Source organism: Macaca thibetana, chromosome 11 (assembly GCF_024542745.1).
Source record: "Macaca thibetana thibetana isolate TM-01 chromosome 11, ASM2454274v1, whole genome shotgun sequence".
Lineage (NCBI taxonomy): Eukaryota > Metazoa > Chordata > Mammalia > Primates > Cercopithecidae > Macaca > Macaca thibetana.
The window spans coordinates 40849295-40862267 of record NC_065588.1 but is presented as its reverse complement, the minus strand read 5'-3'; the positions used below and the strand labels follow the sequence as shown (position 1 = coordinate 40862267).

The 12973-nt window shown below is 37.4% G+C and overlaps 1 protein-coding gene across 2 annotated transcripts in view; it reads left to right on the top strand.

Moving 5' to 3' along the window:
• Positions 1–12973, top strand: part of NELL2 (neural EGFL like 2) — a 428865-nt gene that overhangs the window by 246633 nt on the left and 169259 nt on the right. For both annotated transcript variants that reach the window (XM_050749376.1, XM_050749375.1), the window contains exon 14: positions 6628–6753. In XM_050749376.1, the coding sequence (XP_050605333.1) occupies positions 6628–6753 (126 nt within the window). The remainder of the gene's footprint in view (positions 1–6627; positions 6754–12973) is intronic.

The window sequence follows — 12973 nt, the reverse complement described above, 5'->3', positions numbered from 1 at the left end:
GAGCTCAGGCAGTAATACTCACCTGCCGCTCACTTCCTGCTGTGCGACCCACTTCCTAGCAGATCAGGGACTGGTACTGTTTGGCCATCCCGGGGTTGGGGACCCCTGTTCTATGGGATATTGTTTTGTCTTTGGAGGGAGTTGTGGTGCCTGATGTAATTAACGTTTGCTCCAGCTGGAACTCACTGTCCTGCTCTAGACACTGAAGCTGCTTTCCTATCTGTACCTGGAACTATCATCTCTTACCAGGAACCACTCTTGTTTGAGGAAATGCAACAGTGTGATCAAAGTAATTCCTCTCTCTGATAACCAGGGTGTTTCCACTGAATTGTTTCTTATAATTGGCTCTTTCATCCACACAGGTAAATTGTTCATGTCTTTGTACACATGGACTTGTTGATGGGACCCTCTCTAGCTCACAAGCTTAAGCCCAGGGGACTCCTGCTACGGCTTTCAGAAGGGCTAGGTATAATTGAGCAATAAAGTCATTTGGTCTTTGGCTTTTCTTTGTTGGGAGACTTTTTATTCCTGATCCAGTCTTGTTACTTGCTATTGATCTGTTGAGGTTTTTTATTTCTTTCTGGTTGTCTTGGTAGATTGTATGTGTCCAGGAATTTATCCATTTCCTCTAAGTTTTTAAATGTATTAACATGCAGCCATTAATAGTAGTCTTTTGTGATCCTTTGTATTTCTGTGGTATCAGTTACATGGTCCCCGTTTTTGCTTATTTGGTCTTCTCTCTTTTATTCTTTGTTATTCTATGTAACAATTTATTTTATCTTTTCAAAAAGCCTACATTTCATTTTGTTAATTCTTTGTATTGTCTAATAGTCTGTTTTGTTTCTGCTCCGATCTTTGTCATTTCTTTTCTTCTACTAATTTGTGTTTGGTTTGTTCTCACTTTTCCAGTTCCTTGAGGTGCATTGCTATATTGTTTATTTGAAATATTTCTACTTTTTGATGTAGGCATTTACTACTATAAATTTCCCTCTTAGCACTGTTTTTACAGTATCCCATAGGTTTTGCTGTGTTGTGCTTTCATTTTCATTTGTTTAAAGAAAGCTTTTTATTTTCTTCATAATTTCTCTATTGGCCCAGTGGTTGCTCAGAAACATGTTGCTTAATTTCCCTGTATTTGTACAATTTCCAGAATTTCTGTTGTTATTGATTTCTAGTTTTATTCCATTGTGTTCTGAGAAGATACTTGATATAGTTTGAATTTTTGAAAAATTTTGAGACCTGTTTTGTGGCCTAACTTGTGTTCTATCCTGGAGAACTTTCGTTGTGTTAGCGAGAGGAATGTTTATTCTGCCACCATTGGGTGAAATTTTCTGTAAATGTTAACTCCATGTAGTATGTAGAGCAGATTAAGTCTGATCTTTCTTTGTTGATTTTCTGTCTAGATGGTCTGCCCAGTGCTAAAACGAGGGTGTTGAAGTTCACAGCTATTATTATATTGGGGTCTCTCTCTTTTGCTATAATAATATTTTCTTTATATAACTGGGTGCTCTTGGGTTGGGTGCATATACAATTACAATGTTATATCTTTCTACTGAATTGATTCCTTTGTCATCTATATTGACCTACTTTGCCCCTTTTTATGTTTTTTAACTTGAAGTCAATTTTTGATATAAGCATAGCTACTCCTTCACACTTTTGGTTTTCATTTGGATGGATTTTTTTTCATCCCTTCTCTTTTAGTCTATGTGTGTCTTTATAGATGAAATGGGTTTCTTGTACTTGCATCTTGTTTTTTAATACATTCAGCTGTTTTATATCTTTTAATTGATGAATTTAAGCCATTTACTTTCAAGGTTTTTATTAATAGGTGGGGACTTCTGTCATATTGTTAATTATTTTCTGATTGTCTTACATATGCTTTCCTCTTCCTCTTTTGCTGTTTACAATTTGATGGTTTTTTTTAATAGTGATAATATTTGACTCCTTTCTCTTTCTCATTTGTGTATCTTCTCTACCAGCGAGTTTTATACTGTCATGTGTTTTCATGATGGTAGATATCTTTCTTTCACTTCCAGATATAGGATTACCTTAAACATTTTTTTGTAGGGCTGGTATAATGATGATTAATTCTTTCATTATTTTCTCATCTGAGAAAGAATTTCTTTCCCCTTCATTTTTGAAGAATAGCTTTTCTGGGTAAAGTATTCTTGGCTGCCAGTTGTTGTTTTTCTCTTTCAGCACTTTGAATACATCACTCCATTCTCTCCAGGCCTCTCTGATAGGGATGCTCTTATATATGACTTCATGCTTTGTTCTTGCTGTTTGACTTTTGACAGTTTTACTACAATGTGCTTTGAATAAGACCTTGTTGAATTGCAGCTATTTGGGAATATTTGAGCTTCATGTGCCTGGATGTTTATAACTTGCAAGAGTTGGGAATCTTTCAGCTGTTGTTTTGTTAAATAAGTTTTTGATGCATTTGTTCATCTCTTCTCCTTCTGGAACTCCCAAAATTCAAATTTTAGTTACTGTATAGTTTCCTGTATGCCACCTAGGCTTTCTTTATTTCATTTTATTCTTTTTATTCTGTTTTATTTCTTTTGATTTTGGTCTGAGTTATTTCAAAAGCCCTGTCTTTAAGTTCAGAAATTCTTTCTTCTTCTCCTTGATCTAGTCTGTTGTTGAAGCTATTATATTTTTTATTTTATTCATTCAATTATTCCCATCTAGGATTTCTGGTTTTTTCTTTTTATGGCGTCTATCTCTGTTGAATTTCTTATTCAGATGATGACTTGTTTCCCTGATTTCTTTGTGTTGTTTATCTGTGTTCTCTTGTATTTCACTGAGTTTCTCTAATGTCATTCTTTTGAATTCCTTTTTAGACATTTTATAGATTTTCTTTATGTTGGGATCTGTTACTTGATAATTATGATGTTCCTTTGGAGATGTCATGTTTCTTTGTTTTTTCATGTTTCTTGTGTCTTTATGTTGATGTCTGTGCATGTGGTGAAATAGTCTCTCCTTCCAATTTTATGGGCTGGCTTTAGTGGAGAAAGACTTTTTTCTATAGATGTGTCTGTATTATCGGTTTAGTAAGATGCTGTTGCTTTGATTCTGGGTATGCACAATATTGTAGTCTCTGTATGATTTATCATGCTATAATTAGTGTCATTGGTGCCTATGAGTTCCTCAGTGACTTAAGCTGTGATTGTTAGTGGAGGTTTTGGTGATGCTTTGCTGGGAATGGGAATTCTAGGTGTGCTGGTCCCTGGGTACCAGTGGTGCATTGGTGGGCTGGGTGTGGCTAGTCCTTGGGCCCTCAGTGGCATACATGAGCACCAGCAGTGGCAGATATGGGTGGGCCTGTTCTTGGGCCTCTGGGCAGTATGCTCAGGTTCTGGTAGTTGCAGTGGTGGGCCAACTGAGTGGGTCCTTGATCACTCAGACAGCATTTCTGACATGGATGGTGGCACTAGTGGCAGTTTTCTAACCCTCAGGTCTCTGAACCACATGCCCATGCACTAACGGTGATGGCAGTGGGTTGGGCATGCTGGTTTCTGGGTTCCCTAAGAGGTACATGTGAGTACTGATGGTGGGTAGGGTAGGCCTCTCCTTAATGCCCCTGGATAGTGTGTATATGTTCCAGTGGCAGCAGGCATGGCGAGCCCATACCCAGGCTCCTGGCCAGCACAAGTGGGCAGTGTGGGATGATCTCCAGATTCGTGATAGTGCACGTGGGCACCAGCATTGGTGGCAGGAGGCAAGACAGGTCTCTCAAGCACCATGATGGTGCACCTAGGCCCTGGCTGTGCTGGGTAGGATGGGTCAATCCTCAGGTCCCTGGATAAAGCATTTGGGTGCTAATGGCAGGGGCAGTGGGTGGGACAAGCCTATCCTCAGCCCCCAGGAGGGCACATGGCCAGTCTTGAAGGCAAGTACAGGTACATGGTAGCCCTGCTGCTGGAGAGGGTAGGATTGTTGTCATTAGCAGTGACCCTGGGCAGTCAGCTCTCAGTTTCTGGGGAGGGTATGCTTTGGCTTCCTTTGTCCCAGGGGCAGCTTCCTTAGTGTGCTGTATCATCTATTCCCCAGTGTATAGGACATTGTGTGGACTAAAGTGCTGGGGACCTGGTTGCGTTGCTGGGTCCAGTTGGTATTATGGCAGCATAGCCCTCTGGATGGACATGAAGGGATGCCAGTGGTACTCCAGGGATGTAGAAAAGCAGGGGTTTTTGGGCCCCAGGGTAGGATATCATCTTTTGAGAGATAGACTCTCAAAATGGCGCCATTGCTGTAGTTGCTTGGGTCTCAGGGGGGTTTATAGGTCCCTACATGGAACAATGCCATCCTACGTATTCTAGGCAACTTCCTATACTAGGCTCAGGGCCTATGAGGGCACAGGGTGTCTTTTGTGGCTAGGATTATATGACACTGTGGTAGGAATGTGGACCCCTGCAGATCTTTCACTTACCTTTTCCCCACAATAGATAGTTCCTCCTGGCTTTGAGCTGATCTTGCCTGGGCCAACTGCTTCACTTCTCTCTCCCATGCCTCAAAGGTTCTCTGACACTTCCCTGCTGACTTTCAGAGTTATCTGTTAGAAACTCAATTTGACATGTGGCTATCTACTCACTGTTATGATCCTTGTCTGTCAAAGAGATGAGTACCAGGCTCCTTTAGTAAGTATTTTGAATCCTCACCGTGCTCAGTGGTGATTGCTAACCTTGGCTATGCATTAGGTCAGAAGTCATCAACTTTTGACCTGTGAGCCAAATATGGCTGGCTCACCATCAATTTTTGTCAATGAACTTTTATTCCAACACTGCCAAGTTCATTAAATTTATGTGTTGCCCATGACTTCCAAAGTCTAGAAAATTTACTATCTGTCCCTTTACTGAGGTTTTTTTTTTTTTTTTTTCTGACCCCTGTATTACACTCATCATGGAGAAGATTTTTTAAAAAAATCATTGCATATGTTCCACCACAAACAATTAAATTAGAACTTGGAGTGGGGTTTTGGAAGTTGGCCCAAGAACCAGTCTTTTTTTGTTTTCGTTTTTAACATCCCAGATGAATATGATGGGCAAAGTTAAGAAACACTAATAGATAATTTATACCCTTGAGGAATATGTGGTTTGTTCAGGAGAAAGAAACTCATACAAATTAATAAAAATACAATTGATGCATCTATAATGGAAACATTTACAAAGTCCTGAGGGAGCACTGCATTGGGAGTATTTTAGTTCATTAGGGAAGTTTTTGTAGGAAGGACATTTAAATAGATTCTTGAAGGATGAATCTACCAGTAAACAAGAGCCACTGGGATGGTGTCAGGGAGAGAAGGAGTAGCAGTTATAAGTAGAGAGAACAGCATATATAAAGGACGACAGATAAGAAAGAGCAGGTAGGTTAGAAACTATGTGGCCAGAACACTGAGAGGGGAGAAGGGAGTGAGGTCATCAGATGTGAAATTGGAAAAGTAAAGACCAAACCAGGAAACGTTTTGTAGGTTCAGATAAGAAGTTTAGAATTTATTATGTTGTCCATGGAATTGAATAGAAAATTGAATTTCTCTAGGACTCAGGTTTTTCCCTCTGTAAAATAAATAGTTAACTCAGATGAATGATAAGAACCCTACAGTTCTAAAATATAGATTCCTAGATCATGCAAATTATTTCTTTTGACATTCTCAGGACTGGGAACATAGTTGGGCTTACACAAATGACATGGCCCCTGTAGTGGTGTGTCACCTATCCATCTCTTATAGTTGATCCATTTCTGTTAACAGTATAAATGAATTCAGTGCTACTTTGTGGAATCATCAGAAGGATTTGAGAATGCAGACTTCTGGATGGGAAATTCCTTGTCTGACCAATGCATTAAGGCCCTTAAATACTTGTAAAATGATTTGTATTCTATACAGAGAGATACTGTTAAATGAAGACAGTTTCATTGTGAAAATTCACATTCTTCACAATTAGTAGCAGTGCTTCTTATGGGTTAGCATCCAGAAGTCGTTATACATACTCATAACTTGGTGTGTGAATTACCATGTGAGATCTTCAATATAATATCTGATTTTACTATTTTGTAACTTCTCATCTATATCAGGTCTCTATTGTAACTTTATCTGTGTTTGTATACTTACTGGGATAGCTGTATGTCTACTTTTATCTCTAATAAGCTCATGCAATTGACTTCATGTCTTTAAGTGAAATTGTTACAATTCTGGTTTATATCGAACACTTTATTTACCTCTTTCAGGGTCTGCTCTACTGTACCGAATAGCTGGTGAATCAAACAATAATATGTGGCAGGCTCTGTGATTGAAGATTGTTAGATACTAAGGCAGCCCAATCTTTGCATTCTGATTCATTTTATCAAGCATAGGCAGATGAATGTGCTGAAAATTTCAAAAGATATTTAGATGATGCAAGTTAAAACAGACAGACTTCTTCATAACTCCAAGAAGAGCTGTTGGAAAAAAAAAAACTCTTGATTTTTGTCATTGGAACATTAAACACTCCTAGCAAAGGAGATATCATGAATGCTTTTTTGAAATGCTATTCATTTAGTAAATATTTCCCTCTCCCTACCAAAGAAAATAATATAGGAGCTCCGGAATATTACCCACTGTTGACCTCTTTGTCCTGTTTTTCTTCGCAGACATCGATGAGTGTGCTGAAGGGCGCCATTACTGTCGTGAAAATACTATGTGTGTCAACACCCCGGGTTCTTTTATGTGCATCTGCAAAACTGGATACATCAGAATTGATGATTATTCATGTACAGGTAAATGGTGGCTATTCGTGAAATAAAATCATTTTATGTCTTGTTTACTTTTAAAAATTTCTTTGACTCTCATTTTTTTTGATAAGTGTACCATAAATACAACAAAAAATAAGCAAAATCATATCTTGATTTGGCAGTTATTTCTTTATCTATTCTAAAGAAAAAAAAACACCTGCTTGTTCTGGATAAACATATACTCCAATTTGGAAGATAAAAGCCCTAGAAAATCAGTATATGCTACATTTATACTTAGTATTTACGCTCAAAACTTGTGTGAAATACTATGGTCAATCTGAGAAACAAGCCCTAAAGGATATATGATGATAGATTTTTGAATAGAAAAATAATAGCATAAATAATGTGATTTTTTTCCACATTTTTAGAGTTTAGAGATTTTTAGAGTTCTTGGATATGGGACTATTAAAGATAATTGAGTTTCTTCACACGTCTGAGAAATACAATTGAGAACTACATGAAATAAGTTTTCTATATTTTTTGTTGTATGAAATACCACTCATTCAGTATCATCCAAAGTCTTGTTAGGGATATTGTGTTAGTAGTGTCTGAAGTTGGTCCTGGCTTGAGGTAATACAGTGTATTCCTTTTATTCTATAGCTTTCTACCTGTAGAATATGCAAAAACAAAACAAAACATGGTGCTAGAAGAGTAGCTTGAATACTATAGGATTTGAGGAAATGTTGGTGTGAAACAGAACATTTCTTTCCATCTCTATATTTTTAAATAGAAGAAACAAAATAACATATTTTAGAAAGACAGGTAGAACCATAAAACTGGAGAGCACCCAAAAATGTTATTCTTGTCACCTATTTCTCTACCTCCAATTTTATGATCTTTATCAGACGCAGGTATAAACAAAACCTAGATGTTTTCAGGGAGACTCCATAATCCTCCCTAGTAAAAATATGAATCTATAATAGAAGTATCATTTTGTCTTTGTTTCAGTTGTCTGCTTCTAAGTCTTCATTATAGTGTCCATACTGTCTGCTAATTGATAACCTTATCACAGGGAAGGATCATCCTCTAAATTCAAATGTAGTATTTATAAAAACAAAATGATGCCATTCAAAAATAATGAGAAGTGACTTCCCAATTTATGGAAAATAACTGAAGATATCCTGAAGGTAGAAGATATTTAATATAAAAATGCTGATGGATTTACAAATTCCTATCTTTTTTATCAGTTCATCCTAAACATTTCCAAATTATGGAAACAATTCTCCATTTTTTAGACAAAATTTAAGTACATTGAGTGGAAGAGTGTCTTGAAGTAGGACCACAGAGATGCTTTTCAGCATAAAAAGAATATAAAAGAACAACTTATAATAAATAAATGGAAAATATCATTTACTATACTACTGATAATACCAATAAATCTGAATTTCCACTTAATCTTTAACAAGAAAGCTAAGATAAAACCGCTGCATCTTAGAATGCATATATTTCAAGGTGTGCTTATTAAAAATTAGTGCTAGCAATTTCAGGGGAGTCCACTGATTCTTTGATATTATAGACTTGAAAAGCTTTGTGCATTTTTATATTTCCTAATGATTCTTTTTGTTTTTCTTATATTCTTAAAGTAGTGTTAGAAGTTTTAAGTGAAAGGACATGGGACATAGTTTGGCCTACTGTTGAGTAAGGAGTGTTTCTGCAGGGCAGGATATTTTTAAGAGATTCATTTCCGTTCTGAGTCTGTTGGATATAAATCCAAGGAATAGGTTAGCTTTCATATATTTACAGAGAATCTTCTGCCTTTGGCTTCACCTCTCCCAGTGCACTTTCCTTCCAAATAAAATCCTACAAATTAATGTTTGTTTTTGACTACTTGGGAGGAATTTTCCCTTACCATTTCCAAGTATCTAATGATATAAATGAACTATTCCTTTGTAGGAATGTGAAGGGAGTAGAAAATCATTTTAAGAAATGCTATTCAGACTGTGATTTTTTTGTGCCTAAGGAACAAGAGCCACAAAGCTCAGGATCTGGCAGATGATAAAATGTATTTCTTTAATGAGGCACTAGCATTTTCAACTAACACCACTATTTCTATGCTGTCACTTAAAGAGGAGAAACTTTCTTGCCCTTAAATTTCCACTCTATTATGACTAGGTCTATGAACACAAAACTTGGATTTTTTTTTAGAGAGAATATAAGTCGATTTTATTTTTAGTCCAGAGTCAGGTGAATATTGCCAAAACTTTTTTTAATGTTAGGTCATAGAGGACTAACACATATTCCAGATTTCTGTAAGGGAAATACATGTTTACATTTTATGTCCTGGGATTGGTTCCCCCACACTTTGATATTAGGGTCTGTACAAAAGTCTTAAAGAAATTACTCCCCTAATGGGACTTTGCCTTGTGGCCAAAGGCTTCTAGCCTGTTCCTTTTTGAGAGCTCCCATTAGATCAGAGTAGGACTTTATTTATCTTATAAAAGATTGAGATTTATTTTTTTCTAAATTTTAGTAATAGACACCCACATACTTGTAGTAGAAGACTTTCCAGAATGAATGTCAAGCTATCACTGCAGAGCCGGTCCCTGATGTTTGTGACCAAGCTCTTGGAATTCCATGTTTGTTTTGCTTCTGTATCCCTGCCCCTCTTTCCTGTTAATGAGCCCCTTGCTAACAGAACAACAGATACTTCCAGAAGATTCTCAAAGTTGCTTATCCCATGTGGAAATTAATCATAGACATTCTAATTTAAAGAAGATTCCAAGAGCAATACACATTACTTAACAATGAAGAGCTTTGATCAATAAGGAAGCCTTTTCCTGCTTTATTTTTTTAACCTAGTAGCTCTGGCATACATATTACATATGCAAGTTGGTCAAATTGCATATTTTTTTCTTTCAGTTTCAGATGATTTGAGTTAGATTTTCCTCATGTTCATAAAATTTTGGAGATGGAAGAATTATTAAAGATAATCAAGTTAAATCCCCTAAGTTTCACAAATGAAGAAACCAAGGCTCAGAGAGATTGCTTTATCCATAGTTAAACATATAGTGAGAAGCAAAGGGGGCTAGAATATGAACCTTTTTATTGTAACTCTTATACTATTCACTGTTTGTCTAATTTGCAGCCATACAAAAATAAAGGGAAGTGATTCATATTTTATGTAGAAACACACTATTCAATACATTATGTTCAGTATTTAAACTGCTGTCTTTATAGGTTATTTAAGTTAATCGGCTTCAATTCCAAGAGAAATTTTTACACTACAGATCATATAATAATGACCCTAAATCAGAAATTAGTGGAATAAATATGAATCACCATTTTCTGGGCCTCTGACTCTATTCCAAAATTGTGGAAATGACTCAGTTGCACCATTTGCACAAATGATGCATTTGGTTTTGCTCTTCTAAACTCATTAATATAATTTTCCTTCCAGTGAAGGTGTTATTAGTTTTTCTAATTAATGCTTCATAATTTCTCTCTTTACATCCTTTCGTGTTCCTATAGAAAAAATACTGGGTATTACAAGGGGAGAGAGAGAGAGAGAGACAGAGAGAGAGGAAGAGGAGCAGGAGGGAGAGAGAAGAGATAAAGGAAAGGAAGGGGGAAGAAGAAGGGAAGGGAGAACAGAGAGAGGGATATAGAGAAGAGAAAAAAATGGAAGGAAAAAGAGGAAAAGAAATGGAAAAGGGAAGGGAATGGAAGGGAAAACATGAGCCAAGATGCTTGAGGCCCATTCTTCAGGATATCTGCAAAAGTAACCTATTTTGTTTATGCATAACAAAGTTTCTTGATTACTTATATGGACTAATGGCTTTTTTGGTTCACTCCCATAAGCATTCATTAAATTGGGTAGATCTTCTTGAGTTTTACTGGTAATCTCTTCTTGGAACTGGCCTTGATTAATGGAAAAAGCATGAAACATCTCTAGAAATAAAGATGGAATTGTTACCAGTGGCAAATATCTGAGTCACACGTCACTATGTTACTGGTGGAAGATACTCGAGTTACTGGTGGTGAATTCCTACAGTTCTGCAACAACCTCACTGCTTGCTTCCTCAGAAGAAAGAATTCAACTGAGGATTGAGGGGCATAAGGCAGAAAAAGAGACTGAGGCAAATTTCAGAGCAGGAATGAAAGTTTATTAAAAAGTGTTACAGCAAGAAAGAAAATACACTTGAAAGAAGAGTCCCAGTTGGGTGACCCAAAGGACAAGTGTTGTGTTTAACCTTGATCCTAGGACTTTATAGGCTGGCCCACCTCCAATGTGTTGCACCCCTTTCCCATGATTTTTTCCCATAGGATGGGCTGCCTGCATGTGCAGTGCCCTCCTTGCACTTGTGCAGTGCCCTCCTTGTGCTTGGACAGTGAGCATGCACAGTGTGTTTAGGAAGTTGTGTGCATGCTCATCTGAGGCTTTCTTCCTTTTTCCAGTGCAATGCCCCTGGAAAGTCATACTATGACATTTTGTCTCTTTTTTTTTTTTTTAATTATACTTTAAGTTCTAGAGTACATGTGCACAACATGCAGGTTTGTTACATATGTATACATGTGCCATGTTGGTGGGCTGCACCCATTAACTTGTCATTTACACTAGGTATATCTCCTAATGCTATCCCTCCCCCTCCCTCCTCCCCCTACCCCCTCCCCCCACCCCACAACAGGCCCCATTGTGTGATGTTCCCCTTCCTGTGTCCAAGTGATCTCATTGTTCAATTCCCACCTATGAGTGAGAACATGCGGTGTTTGGTTTTCTGTTCTTGCGATAGTTTGCTGAAAATGATGGTTTCCAGCTGCATCCATGTACCTACAAAGGACAGGAACTCATCCTTTTTTATGGCTGCATAGTATTCCATGGTGTATATGTGCCACATTTTCTTAATCCAGTCTGTCATTGATGGACATTTGGGTTGGTTCCAAGTCTTTGCTATTGTGAATAGTGCCGCAATAAACATACGTGTGCATGTATCTTTATAGCATCATGATTTATAATCCTTTGGGTATATACCCAGTAATGGGATGGCTGGGTCAAATGGTATTTCTAGTTCTATATCCTTGAGGAATTGCCACACTGTCTTCCACAATGATTGAACTAGTTTACAGTCCCACCAACAGTGTAAAAGCATTCCTATTTCTCCATATCCTCTCCAGTACCTGTTGTTTCCTGACATTTTAATGATAGTCATTCTAACTGGTGTGAGATGGTATCTCATTGTGGTTTGGATTTGCATTTCTCTGATGGCCAGTGATGATGAGCATTTTTTCATTTGTCTGTTGGCTGCATAAATGTCTTCTTTTGAGAAGTGTCTGTTCATATCCTTTGCCCACTTTTTGATGGGGTTGTTTGTTTTTTTTCTTGTAAATTTGTTTGAGTTCTTTGTAGGTTCTGGATATTAGCCCATTGTCAGATGAGTAGATTGCAAAAATTTTCTCCCATTCTGTAGGCTGCCTGTTCACTCTGATGGTAGTTTCTTTTGCTGTGCAGAAGCTCTTTAGTTTAATTAGATCCCATTTGTCAATTTTGGCTTTTGTTGTCGTTGCTTTTGGTGTTTTAGACATGAAGTCCTTGCCCATGCCTGTGTCCTGAATGGTATTGCCTAGGTTTTCTTCTAGGGTTTTTATGGTTTTAGGTGTAACATTTAAGTCTCTAATCCATCTTGAATTAATTTTTGTATAAGATGTAAGGAAGGGATCCTGTTTCAGCTTTCTACATATGGCAAGCCAGTTTTCCCAGCACCATTTATTAAATAGGGAATCCTTTCTCCATTTCTTGTTTTATCAGGTCTGTCAAAGATCCGTTGGTTGTAGATGTGTGGTGTTATTCCTGAGGGCTCTGTTCTGTTCCATTGGTCTATATCTCTGTTGTGGTAACAGTATCATGCTGCTTCGTTACTGTAGCCTTGTAGTATAGTTTGAAGTCAGGTAGCATGATGCCTCCAGCTTTGTTTTTTTGGCTTAGGACTCTCTTGGCAATGTGGGCTCTTTTTTGGTTCCATATGAACTTTAAAGTAGTTTTTTCCAATTCTGTGAAGAAAGTCATTGGTAACTTAATAGGGATGGCATTGAATCTATAAATTACCTTGGGCAGTATGGCCATTTTCACAATATTGATTCTTCCTGTCCCTGAGCATGGAATGCTCTTCCATTTGTTTGTGTCCTCTTTTATTTCATTGAGCAGTGTTTTGTAGTTCTCCTTGAAGAGGTTCCTTCACATCCCTTGTAAGCTGGATTCCTAGGTACTTTA